This window comes from Schistocerca gregaria, chromosome 3, assembly GCF_023897955.1.
Source record: "Schistocerca gregaria isolate iqSchGreg1 chromosome 3, iqSchGreg1.2, whole genome shotgun sequence".
Taxonomy (NCBI): domain Eukaryota; kingdom Metazoa; phylum Arthropoda; class Insecta; order Orthoptera; family Acrididae; genus Schistocerca; species Schistocerca gregaria.
In genome coordinates, this window is record NC_064922.1 from 915,314,000 (window position 1) to 915,336,116 (window position 22,117).

Here is a 22,117-nt window from a genome sequence, read left to right on the forward strand (position 1 = left end):
GCCATGTAAATCGTTTTATTCCTCAATACCTCCACGGAAAGAAACATATCTCTGAGTATCTGCATTAGTGTTCACTGTAAAATAAATATAAACTGTGACATATGTTTATGCACAGTGAAAATCATGCAAATTTCCCTTCCAGCTAACATTAGCTAATACCTGCTGTGCAACAGGTTACGAAAAGGACTCGCACCTTCCTCGAGTTCTCAACTGTAACTTACCTTAGCTGTGGTCCTATTCTGCTAACATGGACGTTATTTGTAAAATTATCACCATTTTTAGCTGCCATGCAGTGTGAAATAAAATCAATAGAAAACGAGCACGCGACGCCATCAAAGGTTAATTTTTTTCCCCTACAGGTTCATCGACGTTCTCAACAGTATTGCCAGAGCAGTTGTCAATTAATTCGTATTTGTACTTTTTGACCTAATATTTGGAATGTAAAACATGTAGATTCAGGTGAAATAAAACAATGGAGTAAAAACTCGCGTATATTTATTAAAAATACAACAGATCACAAAACGATTTTTTGGGATGCACGTGTCGGGGGAGGGGGGTAGAAACGTATGGCACAGTGTTCGGATTGTCCAGCCGGAGTCCGTAGTCGGGCAGCGGTCGCGAGGCACAGCGGCGCGCTCAGACGACGATGCCGCTCTTGGCCCTGATGTGCGCCACGGCGTTGGCCACCTTGCCGGCGGCCACGGCAGGGGTGTCCAGAGGCACACCCTCGGGGGTCAGCAGCGTGCCGTCGTGGTGCACGCTGTAGGCGCCGGGCACCACGCCGTACGAGTACACGCTGGGCACCACACCGTACAGACCGTGGATGCCCACGGCCTCGGCGGCGTTGCGCACGTTGGCCTCCACGTGGGCGGCTGCGTGGGCCACCTTGGCGGCGGCCACCTCAGGAGTGTCAGCGGGGACCTGGAAACGAGCAACAAACCACTCAGCACCCTTCAAATTCTGCACCGCTAACACTATCTGAACTGCTAGGTACTATGATCCTTAAAAATTCCTCATTCTCTTCTTTTTCTCATATTGTCTTGATCTGTGGATCTTCTATTGGACATAAACATAGAGATGGAAAAGAACTAAGAGCTCACAAGATTGTACTTTACTGTATATAACGAGAGGCTAGAAAGCCAGCCTTAGAATATAAAACTTTCAAACCACCTCCTGTCGGAATATGTGACACGTTTTTTTCTTCTTTAGCAACATGTATATTCTGTACACCATTGTTTAGTACACTACTCGAGATTGAAATTGCCACACCACGAAGGTGACGCGCTACAAACGCGAAACTTGACCGACAGGAAGAAGATGCTGTTATAGGCAAACGATTAGCTTTTTAGAGCATTCACACAGGGTTGGCGCCGGTGGCGACACCTAACTCGTGCTGACCTGATGAAACTTTCCAACCGGTTTCTCATAAACAAATAGCAGTTGACCGGCGTTGCCTGGTGAAACGTCGTTGTGATGCCTCTTGTAAGGAGGAGAAATGTGTACCATCACGTTTCCGACTTTGATGAGGGTCGGATTGTAGCCTCGAGATCCAATGACTGTTAGCAGAATATGGAATCGGTGGGTTCAGGTGCGTATCACTAGCAGTCGAGATGACAGGCAATCTTATCCGCATCCACGTCTCGATCCCTGAATCAACATGTGGGGACGTTTGCAAGACAACAATCATCTGGACGAATAGTTCGACGACGTTTGCAGCAGCATTGACTATCATCTCGGAGACCATGGCTATGGTTACTCATGACGCTGCATCACAGGCAGGAATGGCTGCCATGGTGTACTCAACGACGAACCTGGGTGCACGAATGGCAAAACGTCAGTTTTTCAGATGAATCCAGGTTCTGTTTACAGTATCATGATGGTCGCATCCGTGTTTGGCGACATCGCGGTGAATGCAAATTCGTCATCGCCATACTGGCGTATCACCTGGCGTCATGGTAAGGGTTGCCATTGGTTACACGTCTCGGTCACCTCTTGTTCGCATTGATGGCACTTTGAACAGTGGACGTTACATTTCAGATGTGTTACGACCCGAGGCTCTACCCTTCATTCGATGCTGCAAAGCCCTACATTTCAGCAGGATAACGCACGACCGCATGTTGCAGGTCCTGTATGCGCCTCTCTGGATACAGAAAATGTTCAACTGCTGCCCTGGCCAGCACATTCTCCAGATGTGTCACCAATTGAAAACGTCTGGTCAATGGTGGCCGAGCAACTGGCTCCTCACAATACGCCAGTCACTACTCTTGATGAACTGTGGTATCGTGTTGAAGTTTCATGGACAGATGTACCTGTACACGCCATCCAAGCTGTGTTCGACTCAATGCCCAGGCGTATCAAGGCCGTTATTACGGCCAGAGGTGGTTGTTCTCGGTACTGATTTATCAGCATCTATGCACCCAAATTGCGTGAAAATGTAAGTCAGTTCTAGTATAACATATTTGTCCAATGAATATCCGATTATCATCTACATTTGTTATTGGTGTAGCAATTTTAATGGGCAGTAGTGTATATTGGAAGGAATACTCTGCTAGTCTTATCGCTTTTGACCGTACACGTTATACGCCAATGCCTTTGTGCCACACTGTGATGCATCAGGCATAGAAAGAAACCCCCGGTGCCTGGCCCACACCGAGTCCTGGACGCTGCAGTGAGACACTTACAGATCCGACGACGGCGGGCACGACGGCAGCGGGCACGGGGACGGGCCCGACGGCGGGCAGCCCGGCGGCGGCGCGGGCATGCGCCACGGCGTCGGCGGCCTTGCGGGCGGCCACCTCCGGGGTGTCCAGGGGCACGCCGTCGGCGCCGATCACGATGTTGGCGGGCCCGTAGGCAGCGTAGCCGTAGGAGGGCGCCACCGCCACCACGCCGGCCGAGCGCGCCGCGGCCTCGTGGTAGGCGGCGAAGTGCGCCACCTTGGCGGCGGCCACCTCGGGGGTGTCGGCGGGCAGCGACAGGTAGCCCGGCTTGGCCAGGCAGGCGGCGACCAGCGCGCTCACGACGATCTGCGCACCAGCCGAAACCTCCCGTCACACTTTCTGCGCACAGCAGTGATACAGCGAGGAAGGCCAGCGTTCAGCCGAAATTATTGTCACTGGACGAAGATAGGGCGTCAAATGGAGAGTCGCCCGATGAACCCAACATTCCGCCCAAATTAATGTCACTGGACGAACAGGGTGTGTGAAATGGAGAGTCGCCCGAAGAACCTGGACGGAGATAGGGTGTCAAATGGAGAGTCGCCCAATGAACCCAACATTCCGCCCAAATTAATGTCACTGGACGAACAGGGTGTGTGAAATGGAAAGTCGCCCGAACAACCCGGACGGAGATAGGGTGTCAAATGGAGAGTCGCCCAATGAACCCAACATTCCGTCCAAATTAATGTCACTGGACGAACAGGGTGTGTGAAATCGAGAGTCGCCTGAAGAACCTGGACGGAGATAGGGTGTCAAATGGAGAGTCGCCCGATGAACCCAACATTCCGTCCAAATTAATGTCACTGGACGAACAGGGTGTGTGAAATGGAAAGTCGCCCGAAGAACCCGGACGGAGATAGGGTGTCAAATGGAGAGTCGCCCGATGAACCCAACATTCCGTCCAAATTAATGTCACTGGACGAACAGGGTGTGTGAAATCGAGAGTCGCCCGAAGATCCTGGACGGAGATAGGGCGTCAAATGGAGATTCGCCCGATGAACCCAACATTCCGTCCAAATTAATGTCACTGGACGAACAGGGTGTGTGAAATGGAAAGTCGCCTGAAGAACCTGGACGGAGATAGGGTGTCAAATGGAGAGTCGCCCAATGAACCCAAAATTCCGCCCAAATTAATGTCACTGGACGAACAGGGTGTGTGAAATGGAGACTCGCCCGAAGGACCTGGACGGAGATAGGGTGTCAAATGGAGAGTCGCACAATGAACCCATTCTGTCGCTCGCCTGAAATAACAACAGCTCACCCAATAGGTGATGGCCGAGAGTGTGGCGTGGTTTGAAATTTTCCGCCAGATTGAAAATTTTGGCCAGACTCGCACACGAACCCAGAACTTTTTGTGGTCATTGACCTTGCTAAATTAGGTATCCACACACTACTTACAGCCTTATCTATATCAGTAGCTCTCCCCTGCTTTCACAATTTCATCATTGATTTTCTGCATGTATTACTAAATTAGAACTCATTCAGAAGGACGACGGTTCAATCCCATGTCTGGTTGTACTGATTTAGGTTTTCCGTGATTTCCTTAAATCGCTCCAGGTAAATGTCAGGATGGTTCCTTAGAAAGGGCACGGCAAACTTCCTTTCCTAATCCGACAGGCCGATGACCTCGCTGGCTGGTCTCCTCCCCCAAACCAACCAAACCAACCCTAGTACTTATGGGTAAAGTAAAGCTGTGAAGATGTGTCGTGAGTCGTACCCGAATACCTAAGAGCACTGACTACAAAAAGTAAAGCACTTGGTTCAAGTCCCGGTTTGCTACACAGTTTCAATCAGCCAAGATGTTTGGGAACCTCGATGCTCCAACGCCTCAAAAATTACAGTATTTTTTCAGTGCAAAACAGGAGACATTTGACTTGCCAATGTCAACATCTATTTCAGTGAAGTGTGACATTAGCCGGCCAATGATGCCGGTCGGTTCTAGGCGCTGCAGTCTGGAACCTCGCAACCGCTGCGGTCGCAGGTTCGAATCCTGTGTGATGTCTGTAGTTATTTAGGTTTAAGTAGTTGCAAGTTCTAGGGGACTGATCACCTCAGAATTTAAGTCCCATAGTGCTCAGAGCTATTTGAAGTATGACAGTAAGAGAAAAATGTTAGCAAACCAAGACGCAAAAAGTTTTATCCTTCACGTAAGCAATATTAACAACATCACAGTTTTATTTATGGTGACATTGTCTGAGTTTATGCAGTAACTGCATTTATTACAATACATGTCCTTCAGATATGCATGCATTACGATACTAAAATTCTTATTCTTGGTTTGACTGTAATGAGGAGTTTGGATGTTGACTGACTGACGTATGGATGTCTGGATAGGCAGTGGGAGCTTGTTCAGGTAGCTGGAGTGGTTTAGGCGACAGCGGGAATTGCGGGTTCGAGTCCTGATTCAGCACAAATTTTTCATTTGTCACAAGTATCTGACGCTATTATGTACTTACAACATGTGATTTCGTTTCATACTGTTAAAGTTGTTGTCTCCAAAGTTGCTTCGAAAATATGGCTGCAACCAGTCAAGCATATTCAATACGTAAGGCTTACCATATTACGACAAAAACAGTGGAAAAATTAACCATGTATTACTTGACGGAATTACCTACAGAGTTTGCTCAACGATAGGTTTCTGTATCAGGCTGTTTACTTAGGGGAAAAAAGTTTTTCTCAGGTGCACGTGATGGAGAAGTTGCAGAGGATTTTCATGTTTTTTATCTGATGCATGGTCAAGTTATCACCGAAAATTGTCAACGAACTTATGAAAGAAAGTTTCAAACTGAGAAGTCGACCGCCTAGGCTCAGGATTGCATAAACATTTCCACTTACAGTGCAGGACATTTGTTGCACTGTACTGGAATCCATGCAAAATTCCTTGTAAGTTTGTTAGTAAATACAGGAACTGAAACATGACAAAGAGGCAAGTAATTATATTAAAACTTTATCTGCATCGTGCCTCGCACGTAACCTTACACCTCTAATATATTGTAAGTCCACCTAAGAGCAGTACCAAGTCTTCGATGATGTTGATAATGTTTGTTTTGTGAGGTTCTCAACTGCGCGGTCATCAGTGCTCGTACGAAGTTCCAATTTTTACGCAGTCCAAACTAGTCACTGTCAGCCAGTGGCGACGAGGATGATGAAATGATGAAGACAGCACGAACACCCACTTCCCAGGCAGAGAAAATCCTCAACCCGGCCGGGAATCGAACCAGGGACTCCGTGATCCATAGGTAACAACGCTAGCGACTAGACCACGAGCTGCGCCCCACATTTTCGAGAAGTATTTGTCAGTAGAAGGATAGCGCCTTTCGGTACCATGGAGCGCATGTGTCTATGTCATAATGAAGGAAATAATTCGCTAGAAAGGAAGTCTTATCTGTATCATTCTTAACAGCCACTCTCCTCACGTAACACACACAGTATTCTGCATGATTGCCTCATAACGCAGTACAGGACTAGAAAAAAAGAAAGGTGCTACAAATTAAACCCCAAACCAATTCCCATTTCTGTCCCATGCACCTACGACATTTTGCTTCTATAAGCGCAGATAACCTGATCTGCAATACATGTACGTTGCGAAGTTGCTTATCGTCGACTCATAAGGTGGATACTGGAAGTTCAGATACAGGAAGTCCCCCATTGCGTCTTCATTTATAAAATATATGTGTCTGTCATGGTTTAACATATAGCTGCAGTTTCTTCATCCAAATGTAATTGAAACGACTCCCAATATATTTTCTTCTATATTTGAAAAATGTCCTATTACCGCCTTGAGCTGATGGAAAAACACTTTATTTCAGTCGTCTGATCATCATCAGTTCCATAAAAGTTAAAATCATGATGCTCCGACTAACTTTATGAACCTGATGACAGTCAGACGATTGAAACTTGTTGTGCTAATAAAGTATTACTCCAGCAGTTCAAGGCAGTAATATGAGATCTTTCAAATCTTAAAATGAATGCCTGACTGCTCACCCTTGCTTTCTTTCGAGTTAACGATTTTTGTCGTAACTTACCTATAATCCCATGTAAATTGATTCTGCATAAGGTCAGAAAACAAATCGCGTTCTTGTCGACGAAATAAATACGTTTCTGGTTAATGGAGCCGTTTCGTGCACGTATTATCTTATTAAACAATCACTAAAGCTTGTACATGTCAACTGTTTTCAAAAATACGTTCGCAGTGTGTCGTTAATCCGGTTTCAGAGTTACCGGTGCTTCAGAAAATAGTGAAGTGTTTATTATTGCATGTGCACCGAACTGGTGGCAGAGAACGGATCGTAGATAATGTCGTGCTGACAGGCTGTCGTTAAGCCAAGGTCGAGACAACAACAGCGCCGCCACAAACTTGTCCGACAAGAATCGAACATTAATGACTGCGCCTAGCCCCACATGACTTATGTCCCATTAAATCCGAACAGAATGGCTCCTGATTTTCTTGGTGCTCTCAAGCGTATCTTCGCTCTACACCCGTCCACTTGCGACACCATCTACATTTTGTGAACTCAAGTGAAAGGAATCTTCTTGTTTAGCACTGACAAGGGTGCGTAACTGATACCCTCTACTTCAACCTGATTTCCTTGGATTTTTTGTAATACATCGTTGTTCCATGACCTTCGTTCATTTTCCGGCAGATTTACAAATACCGAGCCGCCCCCGAGAGTGTGAAATTATGCTCATCTCGGTTAATTTAAAGTTCAGGACCACTCGTTTCCTCTGGTTTTGCTGAGTGTAGTGCTGTTATTATATGCTGCCCTTCTGGGGAAGACATACGCATTGCATGGCTAAAACAAAAAAAAAAACTTGTAAGACAACAATGTAAACGCCTCAAGGACAGAAATATGGATACTAAAATAATGAAACTCTTCAGATTTTTGCAGTTATGGTTGAAATAATGCCGAGGAAATGCTAACGTAAATAGTACCTGAATGAGATCGTATTCACATGGAAAAGGATCCGAAAGTTCTCACGCCTGGTACGCATATCGCTAAAGCTTCTTAAAATGTTTTATCAGTTATACGGATAATTCGTATGCTTTTTATGAATTAATATATGCTGCTTGCCAAACTTTTCCCGTGAGAATCGTACGTTAACTACTTGCGGTACCAAATTGTTCTTTCTTATGCTACACAGAAATGGTGATGTGACCAAACACAGAGATTATCGTCAAACAGTGTAATATTGTGTAGGTATAAACCCCGCCATTTTTGGCCTGTTTGTATGATTGCTGAAGAGAGCATGGTAGTTTTGACCTAACTTCACCCAAGGTGGACATAGATAAGCAGTTGGTCTAGATAATTTTACGTTGTTTAATTTCGTATTTCATCACAAGAAAATCGATTTAATTTCAAGTATCTCCGAATCTGGCAAATCTATTCATTTATTTAGTTTTTATCTGACCAAAACTGTACCCATACGGCCATTGCACCTGAAGCTACAACGGTCATTGCTTTTACAAACTGTCACTATATTGGCCAAATATGATTTAGTGGAACTCACGGAATACTTCGATCTGGACTGAGCAACTACGAGCAGACAGTTTGTACAGAAATGAAAAGATGCGCGGCTTCGTTTGTGTTTCTTTTTTTTCTATTAGCGAACGATCTGCAGTTCAAGAACACATTGACCCACTGTAGGAAATACCGTAACTGTGACTGTGATCATTTGTTTCCATTGGGTATCAATCATATGTTACCACCAGACATAGTGTTTCGCCTGTGGATGCAAAATTCGCTCTTAGCTTTTGTATCACGCATATTATTTACTTTGGAAGACTCAGCAGCCAAAAAAGAGGCTCAGAGTGTAGGAATGTGAGATTATAACAGGTTTTAATTTATAATTTTTTTTTCGCTTTCCCAGAAAATACGATGTTTCATTTCGCACATCAGTATGTCCTGGTACACGAATAAATGTTGCATAACTTGTGTATTAAGAGGTAGTCCTCTTCGAATTTTTTTTAAAAAGTTGACGATTTTGCTTTAATTGTTCTGTGGGACGTCTATTTGATAGTAGTGTTCATCCTAAGAAACACATAAAATTCATTGAAAGCTTGTCTGTCTGTTTGGAAGTTAGCCTCCAAGCATTTGCATTCGGGTGCGAAGACTGTGGAGCCTGCGACTTTCCTGGCAGTGAGCAGCTTCAACGAAGGGTATTCAGCAATTCTGAAGACCATAGGAACGACGGACGTCACCCTGGGACTCTGTTCGACAGAGTTCTCCAAGCATTCGGACGACCACAGGATTCAAGCGGCCGAAAACCTTTGTCACGCGGCTCTGGAGCAGTGCAGGATGGCCCAGATCGAGCAGAACGCCCTCTTCAAGGAAGAGGAAGGGCTAGTTTATGGACCCGGAATAGCAGATTGTACGTACGTTGCATGATATTGCACTTATGTATAGTGAAAACTTAAAACGCGTTTTTCACGAAACGACTTTTTTTTTATCGCGCGGTATGGTAACTGCAAATCTGAACCGATTGGCATGATTGGCATGATTCTTTGTTTCTGACGAAGCTAACTAAACTGTCTAGGAGTGGAACCACTTCCATTCCGGTCCATCAACTAAAAAAACTTTTACTTTGGCAACTAAGTCGAAAAATCAATGAAAAGAACCCTATTTTTTTTTCAAATTACCGCCATTTTGTTTCCTATGGTCCACATAATTTAAGCGACGTACCACTCCTAAGGAATCTTATATACTTCGCTAACGTCAACTAAGTTTTGATTTCAGACGTGCCGGCTGACCTGTGACATACCGCGCGTGGGGGTCTACATCGAAATTTGTTGTCCAGCCGATGGGACTTTCGCCTTTGCTCTTCGACATCTCCGGTACACAAAATTATAGTTCGTAGAGGAAATATCAATAAACATTTTGCCCAAATTTGACATTGATACCTGCAACACACCCCAAGAAAATAATTGTCAAGGAACATGCTTTATTTCGGGCCAAAGACAGTAAACCTCCAGTTAAATCTCCCTCCTTGTCTCTCCTGTTGGGATTTTCTAGTTATACTGTAAGGACTAATGAATCCGCCATCCAGTATCGGCGTCACGTAAATAGTTATTATGTGGGGACAGAGCACGTTTGGTCCGTCGGTGGAAAACAAGAAGCTGTAAATACACGTTACAATTACCAAACTGGACCGGGCTGAATAGCGCCTAAGTGTCCACCGGGAGGAAAAATAAAACGTGATTGGAAACAGGAGGACCTGCAGGAGACAGCAGACAAACGACCGCGCCTGTCGGGCCCCTCAAGGCCTGTGGCCACGCCTCGCAGTCCTGCGTACTGCGGCGGAGGCGGAGGCGGAGGTTGGGCCGCGCCGCCCCCGGCAAGGTCATGGCCTGGTGGGCGATCGCGACGGTCTGCCTACCTGCCCACCTGCCACGCCGCACCCAACGCTCTGCCCAACCCCGAAATTCCACTGCTAATGGCGGCGACTGGTTTAAGCACCTGCAAGTGCAGGACGAGATTTTCACTCTACAGCCTACTGTGCGCTGATATGAATCTTCCTGGCAGATTTTAAACTGTGTGCCGGACCGAGACTCGAACTCGGGACCTTTGCCTTTCGTGGGCAAGTGCTCTACCAGACGCTAGATTTCGAGTCCCGGTCCGGCACACAAGCAAAGGTTCCGAGTTCGAGTCTCGGTCCGGGACACAGTTTTAATCTGCCAGGAAGTTTCATATCAGCGCACACCCCGCTGCAGATTGAAAATCTCATTCTGGAAACATCCCCTAGGCTGTGGCTAGGCCATGCCTCCGCAATACCCTTTCTTTCAGGAGTGCTAGTTCTGCAAGGTTCGCAGGAGAGCTTCTGTGAAGTCTGGAAGGTTGGAGACGAGATACTGGCAGAAGTAAAGCTGTGAGGACGGGTTGTGAGTCGTGCTTGGGTAGCTCAGTGGTAGAGCACTTGCCCGCGAAAAGCAAAGGTCCCAAGTTAGAGTCTCAGTCCGGGACACAGTCTTAATCCAACAGGAAGTTTCATATCAGTGCACACCCCGCTGCAGATTGAAAATCTCATTCTGGAAACATCCCCCAGGCTGTGGCTAGGCCATGCCTCCGAAATACCCTTTCTTTCAGGAGTGCAAGTTCGGCAATGTTCGCAGGAGAGCTTATGTGAAGTCTGGAAGGTTGGAGACGAGATACTGGCAGAAGTAAAGCTGTGAGGACGGGTCGTGAGTCGTGCTTGGGTAGCTCAGTGGTAGAGCACTTCCCCGCGAAAAGCAAAGGTCCCAAGTTAGAGTCTCGGTCCGGGACACAGTCTTAATCCAACAGGAAGTTTCATATCAGTGCACACCCCGCTGCAGATTGAAAATCTCATTCTGGAAACATCCCTCAAGCTGTGGCTAGGCCACGCTTTCGCAATACCCTTTCTTTCAGGAGTGCTAGTTCTGCAAGGTTCGCAGGAGAGCTTCTGTGAAGTCTGGAAGGTAGGAGACGAGATACTGGCAGAAGTAAAGCTGTGAGGACGGATCGTGAGTCGTGCTTGGGTAGCTGAGTGGGCGAGCACGGTATCTCAGCGTGCTCGGTCAGAGGGTTAGATACCGTCTGTAATAAAAAACTGAGTGAACGGATCAACAAAGAACCTGAACGGCTGTCATCGGACGTCCGCTACGAACAGATTCATCGACCAATATAGAGCAAAATGAGATTTTTAAAAAAAGAAACAAAATCTCCCTTGAACCATTTCTTTTTTAAAAACAGTGGTAGAGCACTTGCCCTCGAAAGGCAAAAGTCCCGAGTTCGAGTCTCAGTCCGGCACACAGTTTTAATCTGCCAGGAAGTTTCAAGAGCTAAATTAATTACAAACCTTTTCCTAAAATCTATAACAGCGAGTTTTGTTTTTCCACAACATGCTATTTGAAGATTTTCTATGTGTTCTCGTCCAGCAGTATGTGGGTGGAATTTCGATCCTTCATTACAGCATAGAGCAAACGAATATCGCCGCTACTACTACATTCCTCTTTCATAACCACTGACTACCTGCAAATGGCGGACGTCTTCAGTCAGTGCTGAGATTGTCAGTCACTATGTGGTGAGAAAAGTAATGCCGATCTCTTTGGATGAACTGTCTCCACTGAGCCGGCCGGGGTGGCCGAGCGGTTCTAGGCGCTACAGTCTGGAACTGCGCGACCGCTACGTTCGCAGGTTCGAATCCTGCCACGCGCATGGACGTGTGCGGTGTCATTAGGTTAGTTAGGTTTAAGTAGTTCTAAGTTCTAGGGGACTGATGACCTCAGAAGTTAAATCCCATAATGCTGAAAGCTATTTGAATCATTTGTCTCCACTGAAACATAAAACACTCGGACAGCTTATACAATCCCTAAATGTATATTAACTATCTCGGTTCTGATTTTAACCGATCTCAATAGGTGGATGTGTGGGACAATCTTATTGTCCTCAAACACTTGTTTTTTTTCTTTTTTAGAAGATATGCTTAGAAACTGGAGATCTGTCCACATTTGTAAAATTAATCTACCATTTGGTTAATTATGTACAGTGCGATGCGGCTGATGCTTCCGACTTCACAAAGCGTATTAGAAGCGCAAGAAAAAATGGTGGTGAGGTCGACTTTATTGGCACAGCATCGGTCTAATTTTCTTGGCTGGTAGAAACACTGGCATTAACTCTTGTCTACCCCACAGCTTGCGTATTTTTGATGAGCTGTAATGTCATATAAACGACGTAAGCGGATCGTTTCGTGATTACACACCGTCTTCTTTTGTTCTTGCTACTGACGCTCTCTCGGGCTAGTCTCCAGTTGTCTTTCTTTCGTATACTGTACTTCTTCAAATAAACGTAGCAATGTATCATAAGCAGGTACATAGACACATTGACGTACATGACATTATGCTCAGCTGAGTAATTTTCTCTTCGTAAAGGACTATATTCGTGTTTCCGGAGCGAGTCACAACTGCCCTGTTTACTGGTTATATGTAACCTGCGTAGGAAATATACTACGTTACTCGGATACTCATAAACGTGCTGTCATGAAAGGGTAATGTGTACATCTCTACGCCTGTGGACACTCTGTAACTCTTCAGTCACTGTTACCCTGTAAGACAGAATCACAGTCATCTGTGATAAATGTACTAAGATCATAGGAGTCCGAAGCTGTTTGTGAGCAGCTGCTTTATTCGTATGTGTGCATATCTGTAATAGAAACCCAAAGTCTGGGAATCTAACAGATGTGATATAGTATTAGTACTAATTACAAAGAGACAAGATTTTAAAAATGAAGAGTAGCAAGTGCCATATCGCAGCCATAAGGATGGCAGAAATGGATTGTACTGTTACAAAGTGGTACGTAAACTAGACTCAAAAGATGCTATTTTCGTCATATTAATTGTAAGTAATTAGAAAGTACATAAATTTAAAAATCTGTGATTGTAAATGCAGTGGTGTATACTCCGTTTTCCAGAAGGGTTCCGTGAACCTAAAGACTGCCGACTATTACTTTTAGTATACCATTCAGCATATATTAAATGTCTTTTCATATTACCTACATTTGAGTTCGTAGAACAACATATTTAAAATAAAAATGTAGCTAAGAAATTCTCATACATATTCTGGTTCCTGCTCGTAATATTTCTTTCATATATCTGTTTAAAAGAAACCAACAATTAGTCTTCTTAAACATGACGTCCTTCCTTTACTACAGGAACGTATATCATAGTCGATTTTGGCAATCTGAAGATTTTATCTTTAGCGTGAGGAATGTACTGGCAAATGATTTTGAAGATATCACACAAGGGCAGCTGTTCCCGGTAGTTCCTGGAGCCCAGCACACCAAAGCTTTGGCTATTATGCTTTGTGGGTGGGTACCTCCATTTGTTCCAGGCCGCAGGGAGCTCTCAGTTTATTGTATGATAATTTGCCATTGTTGCGTACCGAGGGCAGCCGCCGAGCCGGGAATTTTTTGCATGAAGAATCATGAGTGATGATTGCTACAAGCAGAGGTATCTAAAAATATCATTTCATAGTGTCCTCTTATACAGGAATGTGTATACAGTTTCAGCGCTGTTTCAGCTGTCTAAAACACATCTCCAATAAAATATATTGTCCATACAAATAGCAAGTGCCCGCGAAAGGCAAAGTTCCCGAGTTCGAGTCTCGGTCGGGCACACAGTTTTAATCTGCCAGGAAGTTTCATATCAGCGTACACTCCGCTGCAGAGTGAAAATCTCATTCTGGAAACATCCCCCAGGCTGTGGCTAAGCCATGTCTCCACAGTATCCTTTCTTTCAGGAGTGCTAGTTCTGCATGTTTCGCAGAAGAGCTTCTGTAAAGTTTGGAAGGTAGGAGACGGATACTGGCAGAAGTAAAGCTGTGAGTACCGGGCGGGAGTCGTGCTTCGGTAGCTCAGTTGGTAGAGCACTTGCCCGCGAAAGGCAAAGGTCCCGAGTTCGAGTCTCGGTCGGGCACACAGTTTTAATCTGCCAGGAAGTTTCATATCAGCGTACACTCCGCTGCAGAGTGAAAATCTCATTCTGGAAACATCCCCCAGGCTGTGGCTAAGCCATGTCTCCACAGTATCCTTTCTTTCAGGAGTGCTAGTTCTGCATGTTTCGCAGAAGAGCTTCTGTAAAGTTTGGAAGGTAGGAGACGGATACTGGCAGAAGTAAAGCTGTGAGTACGGGGCGGGAGTCGTGCTTCGGTAGCTCAGTTGGTAGAGCACTTGCCCGCGAAAGGCAAAGGTCCCGAGTTCGAGTCTCGGTCGGGCACACAGTTTTAATCTGACAGGAAGTTTCATATCAGCGTACACTCCGCTGCAGAGTGAAAATCTCATTCTAGAATTTACTTGATTATTTTGGGAAGCAGAAATATATCTAAAGCCTCTACAATCTCTCGGAAAAACTCGTTCTTAACTTTTAGCAGCATATAGTGTGGCTAAGAAAGATTATACTTAGAGCATACCGCTCCGTTCAGATGTATCTCTGTCGAAATAGCCACGAGGTGTCGTTGTCATAGTTCAGAATTTCCATAACCTTGTCAAGTGACTATGATGGGTAACTGCTGTTTTCGTAACAATTGGTATCATGTCTACAATTCTAAAGTCAGGTAATGCAGTTAAATATTTTACGCTATTAAAATTTCCCTTTATTATACCAGATGATTTCATGCTGATGTCTAAATAAGTGCATTTAACAGGTTACACTCCGTAAGTTTTCTTTTCTTTCGGTAGACTAAACGACCAATGGTTTCTTCACGCTATGAATTTTAATCACGCTATACCTGATACGGATTATAGACACTTACTACACAGCCGAAACTGCAAAGTAGAGAATAATACAAAATGTAAGGATAGTTTAACGCTAACAATATAAGCCAGTGAGGCAAACTGATATCAACCAAGAATTATCATGGCTGTGTACCCCATTCGAGCTAAAATATTAGATGGTGTGGACTTTACTACTGCTATTGCCTACCTCAGATATTGTGCGAAATTAATGGTATCACATATTAGTTTACTCCTGTACGTGGTAATGTATGTGGGAAATTGACGACTCTGTTGAACAAAAAATAGCAATGTATCCTCGGAGTCTTTCGCGACGGCATACATGAATAAAACATTCGCATGCATTTTATTACTACTGACGCGGCTTGAAAACCGATATCGTTTTATTTAAAATTTGGCAAGTTATGTCTTTAGAATATTGATCCTATACTGCAACAACTTTGCGTTTAATAGTTTTACTGTGTATGGAATTATAGTTTGTTTTGGTCAGTACAAGTACATCCAAAGAGTATGGAAAACGGATTTCAAGTTGCATTTAGTTCTGTAATGTAACGCTAAATCGAAATACTTTTATAGTAAATAGCGATATGCTGAAAACGTGCGTTTGTTTACCTGGTCATCTTCCGCAGCAGCTGTTAAAATCAGTTATTACGGTTTCTCAGTCTTAAAATCACAGTGTTTCAATTAAAGAGAATTTTTACACCAAACATGTTTCGCTTTTATTGATAAAGCATCTTTTATAGATAAAATGCGGTTTTTAATCTAAAACAAACCAAAATGGGCAAACACATGTATTCAATTTCAAGAATGACCAGAGAAGATGATTTATACGTAAAAGTGAAACGTGTCTGATGTTAAAATTCTCTTTATTTAAATTGCAGTTATCTTAAGATGGAGAAACCAGAAACAACTGATGTTGAGAATGTATTTATTTATCACCAACTACTACACTCGAATTTACAGACATATTTCATTATACATTCAGGGTTAGAGAATCGACGGTGCAACGCATACAACTTTAATGTGTTAGTTTTTCAAAAACGATATTGTATGATCGCAGTTATTGTGTCACAACTGAAGTGAAACCTGGAGCCGAATCAGATCAACCTACTTTTACATTTTAGAATAGATCCTTACCACAATGCTTTAAAGCGAAGTCATACTCAAAGTCACCAGCTGGAGTGGCCGAGCGGATCTAGGCGCTACAGTCTGGAACCCCGCGGCCGCTACGGTCGCAGGTTCGAATCCTGCCTCGGGCATGGATGTGTGTGATGTCCTTAGGTTAGTTAGATTTCAGTAGTTCTACGTTATAGGGGACTGATGACCTTAGACCTTAAGTCCCACAGTGCTCAGAGCCATTTGCACCATAGTCAAAGTCATATTCCCATCTGAGAAATACGTCGGATGCCTACATATCTCAATACGTGTCACACCTGTGCGTGGAAAAATTTGAAGGAAGGGCATGTCTTCTCAAGAATCTTTCAACAGAGCAAGAAGTGGCAGAATTGTACCGCAATCTTGACTCTCGCCTAGCGCCAAGCGCAGTTACCCGGTAGTTACATACGTCATCCTCTGACGACCGGAAAGAATTCTCAGCCGAGTCGGCAGTTTTTCGTCTTGGCGCTCGGATGACGGATGACGCGCGTCACCGCAGATGGGCATTCCTGCCGGATCAGCGCCGCCTGGCTGGCACGTGACGTATTAATGCCCGCACAGTGGCTGTCGCCCTGGAGACGCCGCGCTCGTTTATCATCGGCGGCAGTCTTTGCAGCGCGGGGATAGAAGCGTCCGCCAGCCGCACGATATACGACGCCTAGGAGCTGAGCCGGCGTTATTCAGTAACCACTGCGCCTGTTTTGCATGGGAAAACAGTGGTACCTGCCCCACTAGCGTGATTAAAGGAACACTCTAACCAGTGGCTGCAAATAACGAGGACACATTGGATTCGTTATTTCATCTGATATTTACACTGGCCACCTAACATTGTCACCTTCGTAATCGGTTTCAGGATTCCTTAAATATATTAAAGTACTTTTACTATCTTGCAGACATGGTCAGCAAAGTGCTGAAACGTCTGATCTGGCAGACACTTGCAGATATACGCCAACTATTTCGTGAAAGCCTACTGACAAAGCTTCCAGCAGCATTACTGTGTGAGGAATCTGGGAAATTAGTACACTCCCAAAATGCCTTTCCCACAAGGATCTGGGAAACAAGATCAGGCTAAACAAACACGCCTGGAGCCATTGAAGCAACGATTCTTCCTTGGCTCCAAACGCCAAATGAATGGGGAGAAACCATAATAATATTCTGGGGCAACTCAACACTTATGCATAAGGTATTCACTGCTCAAAAGAAAGTAGTTAGAATAATGTGTGGGGTTCATAGTCGCACATGTTGTAGGCATTTGTTTAAAAGTTTAGGAATTCTTAGAACTGCTTCACAGTACATTTACTCAGTAACGAAATTTTTTCTCAACAGTTTAATATCAACAGCGACATTCGTGATTACAATACCAGAAAAAAGAAAGACCTACACTGTCCTTCTCTTAACCTATCTTTGGTCCAGAAAGGGGTAAAATATACTGCTATAAAACTTTTAGATGAATTACCAGATGAAATAAAATGTCTGACAGACAGCAGTAGTAGTTTCAAAAACAAATTGAAATCATACCTCCTTGACAACTTCTTCTATACCATAGATGAATTCTTGAATATGCGTAAATAAATGTGGAGATATAATATATGCACTTCGTGCCATTTAAGGGAATGGGATAGATAATACAAATATTTAGATATAACACTATAACGTAAACAAAAAACGAAAAAAGACAAAAAAGCTTATTTCATGTGCGCATTTCTTGTGCATTTTACACGTTCCACTTCATAACGCTTTTTCCGTGCCATTGATCAATGGAACACGTAACTAACTAAACTATACTAAACGAATATGCGGTACACTGCAAACTACCCTCTGCTAGGCGTTTCACAATGGTTTGCACAGTATAGATATAGACATAGACGTTTCTACTTGTCTTGTGTGAACGTCTGTCGAGCAATGATACAAGTGGTAAATGACACCCACAGAAAGCCCCTAGCAGAAGATCAGTCACGTCATGGCGACACTGCATCTACGTTTACTGGTGATCAGAAAAAAATTGTGCTTGCTGAAAATGTAGGAGCAGATAGAGGATGTGATCTAGGAAACAGACTGCGCAAGATACTGAATGTCGCAGGTATATAGGAATGGAAAACCAGTGTCAGAAAGGAAGAGCTGGAAAAAAGAGTATTAAACCAACTAATGCAGTCAAAGTGATAAAGGGAAAACATGTTGCTTCAGGAATAAGTATTATTGAGTGTAAGTTTGGTTTTTGAAGGAATTTCCAATTCGTTTGAATATAGTATGAGCCACTGCGGAAAGCATTCAATGGAAGGCCTTTACTTGTGCCACATGTACTAATTCAGGAGCGTCGATGGAGAAGAACTGCAATACTTCTCCAACAAAGTAAGAGCTCTGTGCCGCAGGGCTGGGTTCTAGAGTGTTCTTGATCTGCTCACGAATCAGCATAAAAGTTAAGTTACGTCTGACTACAGTTATGAAGAGTGGCTACCAAGCTAATGAAAAATAGAAGAGTGTCAACCCGTATCTGTGGAACACGTCGAGTGTCTAAATCGCCATCCGACCATCTTGATTTAGAAATCCCGTGCCTTCCCTAAATGTTTTCCGGCGAATGCCATGACGTTTAGTTAAATAATTTATGGTTGCTGCCACCTTTTACATACTGAGTTAGTACTTCGTGATGGAAGACCTTAACATAGCAAGTTATTAAACCGTCTGTTAAGTTCCTTTATGCTCATCTACGACTCATCTCGGCATTTGCTACATCTTTGGCTACGATCACAAGTGCAGTTCCCTGCTGGCCGCTCCATTGTCACATTTGTGGTTTCTGGATGCCCATAGTACATATTAGCACGAGGTTCGTTATTTACAACATTCCTGATAATCGACTTGAGTGTTGTGTGAATGTCTGCTTTAGATACATGACGGATTAAGTACGTTTCAAAGATAGCGCAGCATTCAGTTTGCTCGTAGCTCTCCAACACTCCTGTCACACACTAATAGGCTAACAATGTGTTAAACCAGCACATGAAACTAATTTAATAAAGTGTCCCTAGCTGCTTCAACTCCAATATTCGCACAAATGTTATTGGTTCACTCACTTACCTAGTAACTGAATTAAAAATGATTAATCAACCCCTTTACCCCGAAGAGGGCAAAAACCGACAAATTCATATGATACTATGGGTAGGACATTTCCCAGAGTTTATTCAGCCGCGTAACCAGAAACGTTTTCCATCGATGCTCACATCTTTCGTGAAGGGTTGGCGTTGTGTCTCGAATATGTCTTCCCATTGTAAGTGAGTGCGATGACTAAGTGTAGAGTTTAATGTCTAGACATGATGCAAAAAACATTGAGGGAGAGGGGAGAAAGGTTGAAACTCAATGGATGTACCGGTTGGGCAACTCCAAAAAAAAAAAAAAACGGTTCATATGCACAATGCGACTTAACTGCTGTGGTCATCAGTCCCCTAGAACTCAGAACTACTTAAACCTAACTAACCTAAGGACATCACACACATCCATGCCCGAGGCAGGATTTGAACCCGCGACCGTAGCAGCAGCGCGGTTCCGGACTAAAGCGCCTAGAACCGCTCGGTCACAGCGGCCGGCTGGACAGCTCCAAATAGTATCAACAGGGCTACCGAGCATCAAGCCCATTTCCAAAGGACGCATCACCACCGTCTAGAAGCGTATAGCGTTACAAGAGATTGGAAAAGGGCACAGGTCATCCCCGTTTTCAAGAAGGCACGTCGAACAAATGTACAGAACTATAGACCTATATCTCTAACGTCGATCAGTTGTAGAATTTTGGAACACGTATTATGTTCGAATATAATGACCTTTCTGGAGACTAGAAATCTAGTCTGCAGGTAACAGCATGGGTTTCGAGAAAGACGATCGTGTGAAACCCAGCTCGCGCTATTCGTCCACGAGACTCAGAGGGCCATAGACACGGGTTTCCAGGTAGATACCGTGATTCTTGACTATCCGCAAGGCGTTCAATACAGTTCCCCACAGTCGCCTAATGAACAAAGCAAGACCACATGGACTATCAGACCAATAGTGTGATTGGATTGAAGACATCCTAGACAACAGAACGCAGCATGTCATTCTCAATGGATAGAATACTTCGGAAGTAAGAGTGATTTCAGATGTGCCACAGGGGAGTGTCGTAGGACCGTTTCTATTCACAATTTGTATAAATGACCTTGTGGATAACATCGGAAGTTCACTTAGGCTTTTTGCGGATGATGCTATAGGAAATAGAGAGGTTGTATCAATGGAAAATTTACTGAAATGCAGGAGGATCTGCAACGAATTGACGTATGGTGCAAGGAATGGCAATTGAATCTCAATGTAGACAAGTGTAAGGTGTTGCGAATACATAGAAAGAAAGATCCTTTATCATTTAGCTACAATGTAGCAGGTCTGCAACTGGAAGCAGTAAATTCCATAAATTATCTGGAAGTAGACATTAGGAGTGATTTAAAATGGAATGACCAAATAAAATTAATCGTCGGTAAAGCAGATGCCAGACTGAGATTAATTGGAAGAATCCTAAGGAAATGCAGTCCAAAAACAAAGGAAGTACGTTACAGTACACTTGTTCACCCACTACTTGAATATTGCTCAACAGTGTGGGATCCGTACCAGATAGGGTTGATAGAAGAGATAGAGAAGGTCTAAGGGAGAGCAGCGTGCTTCGTTACAGGATCATTTAGTAATCTCGAAAGCGTTACGGAGATGATAGATAAACTCCAGTGGAAGACTTTGCAAGAGAGACGCTCAGTAGCTCGGTACAGGATTTTGTTGAAGTTTAGAGAACATACCTTCACCGAGGAGTCAAGCAGCATATTGCTGCCTCCTACGTATATCTCGCGAAGAGACCATGAGGACAAAATCAGAGGGATTAGAGCAAACACAGAGGGATACCGACAATCTTAATTTCCACGAAGAATACAAGAGTGGAATAGAAGGGAGAACCGATAGAGGTACTCAAGGTACCCTTCACCACACACCGTCAGGTGACTTGCGGAGTATGGATGTAGATGTAGATGTAGCAGCCCTCATTCCACAGGACAATCTGGAGGGGTTTGAAGTTTATTCGAACGTAATTTGGTGACTAATCCATCACCTCCCCTCGTCTAGGTGGCTAAATGCGATGAAGAATCGGTCTAACACCATTTCTGGAGTATGCAATGTCCATGTCGAGCGGTACCGAGCAATCTAGTGCTAGCAAACTCTATTACAGTGTCCTAGATGAAGTAGAAATGCATCCATAATATTAAGGTATTCTGGCACATATCCAGACCATTGAATGTTACCCCATTTAAGATCTGTGTCGTAAAAATTACTGGGGACCTTCGAAAACCAACAGTTATAGTACGTACTCCATTCCACGACGAAAAAAATTGAGTCATGGAGTTTGCATGGCAAGAGCTGAGTGAACGGACCCCGCAATAACTCTGAAAATCAGTGCAGCCTGTGACAATGTCAAAGGAAGGTGTTGAGCGGTTGGCGTGAATGCGAGGCCGATGCGACAGCGATGGCTACTCACCAGGACCTTCATGGCTTCTGGAGTCTGAACTGTACCTGGAGAGGCCCACGGCGGACGCTCTTATATACTGGTCGCGGCCGGTGCCGTCGTCCTTCGTCCTCCAGGCGTGTCTTCCCTGCCCTGCCCTGGCACGGCGTGGCGAGACCAGACCGTGGCGCGTCGCTGATGCAATCACGCCCAATTACCAGAGCTGGGAGCCCGCCAAGCCCCGCCTGCGGGGTCCCCGGCCCCGGTTCGACATTCTTCGATGAATGTCTCTTTTTAATAGTTCGCCGCCAGCGTCATGAATATCAATAACGTCTCCATCGGAGGACAACGAAGCTGGCGAGGACCCTGTCCACAGAATTAAGCTGCACCATCAATTTAAAAGGAAATTTTGCCCCACCGAAGGTAGTTTCCAGATGTATAATGAATGGTAGATATTTCGCCATGAGAAGTGTATAAGGAGGGACAACCCATGTTTGACACTGAAGATCGAAAA

General features: G+C 44.4%; 1 protein-coding gene across 1 annotated transcript; it reads right to left on the reverse strand.

The window, feature by feature from the left end:
- Window positions 1-478: 478 nt before the first annotated feature.
- On the reverse strand, window positions 479-21,682 carry LOC126355480 (cuticle protein 18.7). Its single transcript, XM_050005796.1, has 3 exons — window positions 21,637-21,682; window positions 2,682-3,026; window positions 479-921 (listed from the first exon to the last, which is right to left on the reverse strand). The coding sequence occupies exons 1-3, from the start codon at window positions 21,646-21,648 to the stop codon at window positions 637-639; spliced, it is 642 nt and encodes a 213-aa protein (XP_049861753.1). The 5' UTR covers window positions 21,649-21,682; the 3' UTR covers window positions 479-636.
- Between the last annotated feature and the right edge of the window lie 435 nt (window positions 21,683-22,117).

Coding starts and splice junctions, on each gene's coding strand:
- LOC126355480 (XM_050005796.1), bottom strand. Junction 922..2,681: donor TGCCCGCCGTCGTCGGATCT/GTAAGTGTCTCA, acceptor GCTCGTTTCCAG/GTCCCCGCTGACACTCCTGA.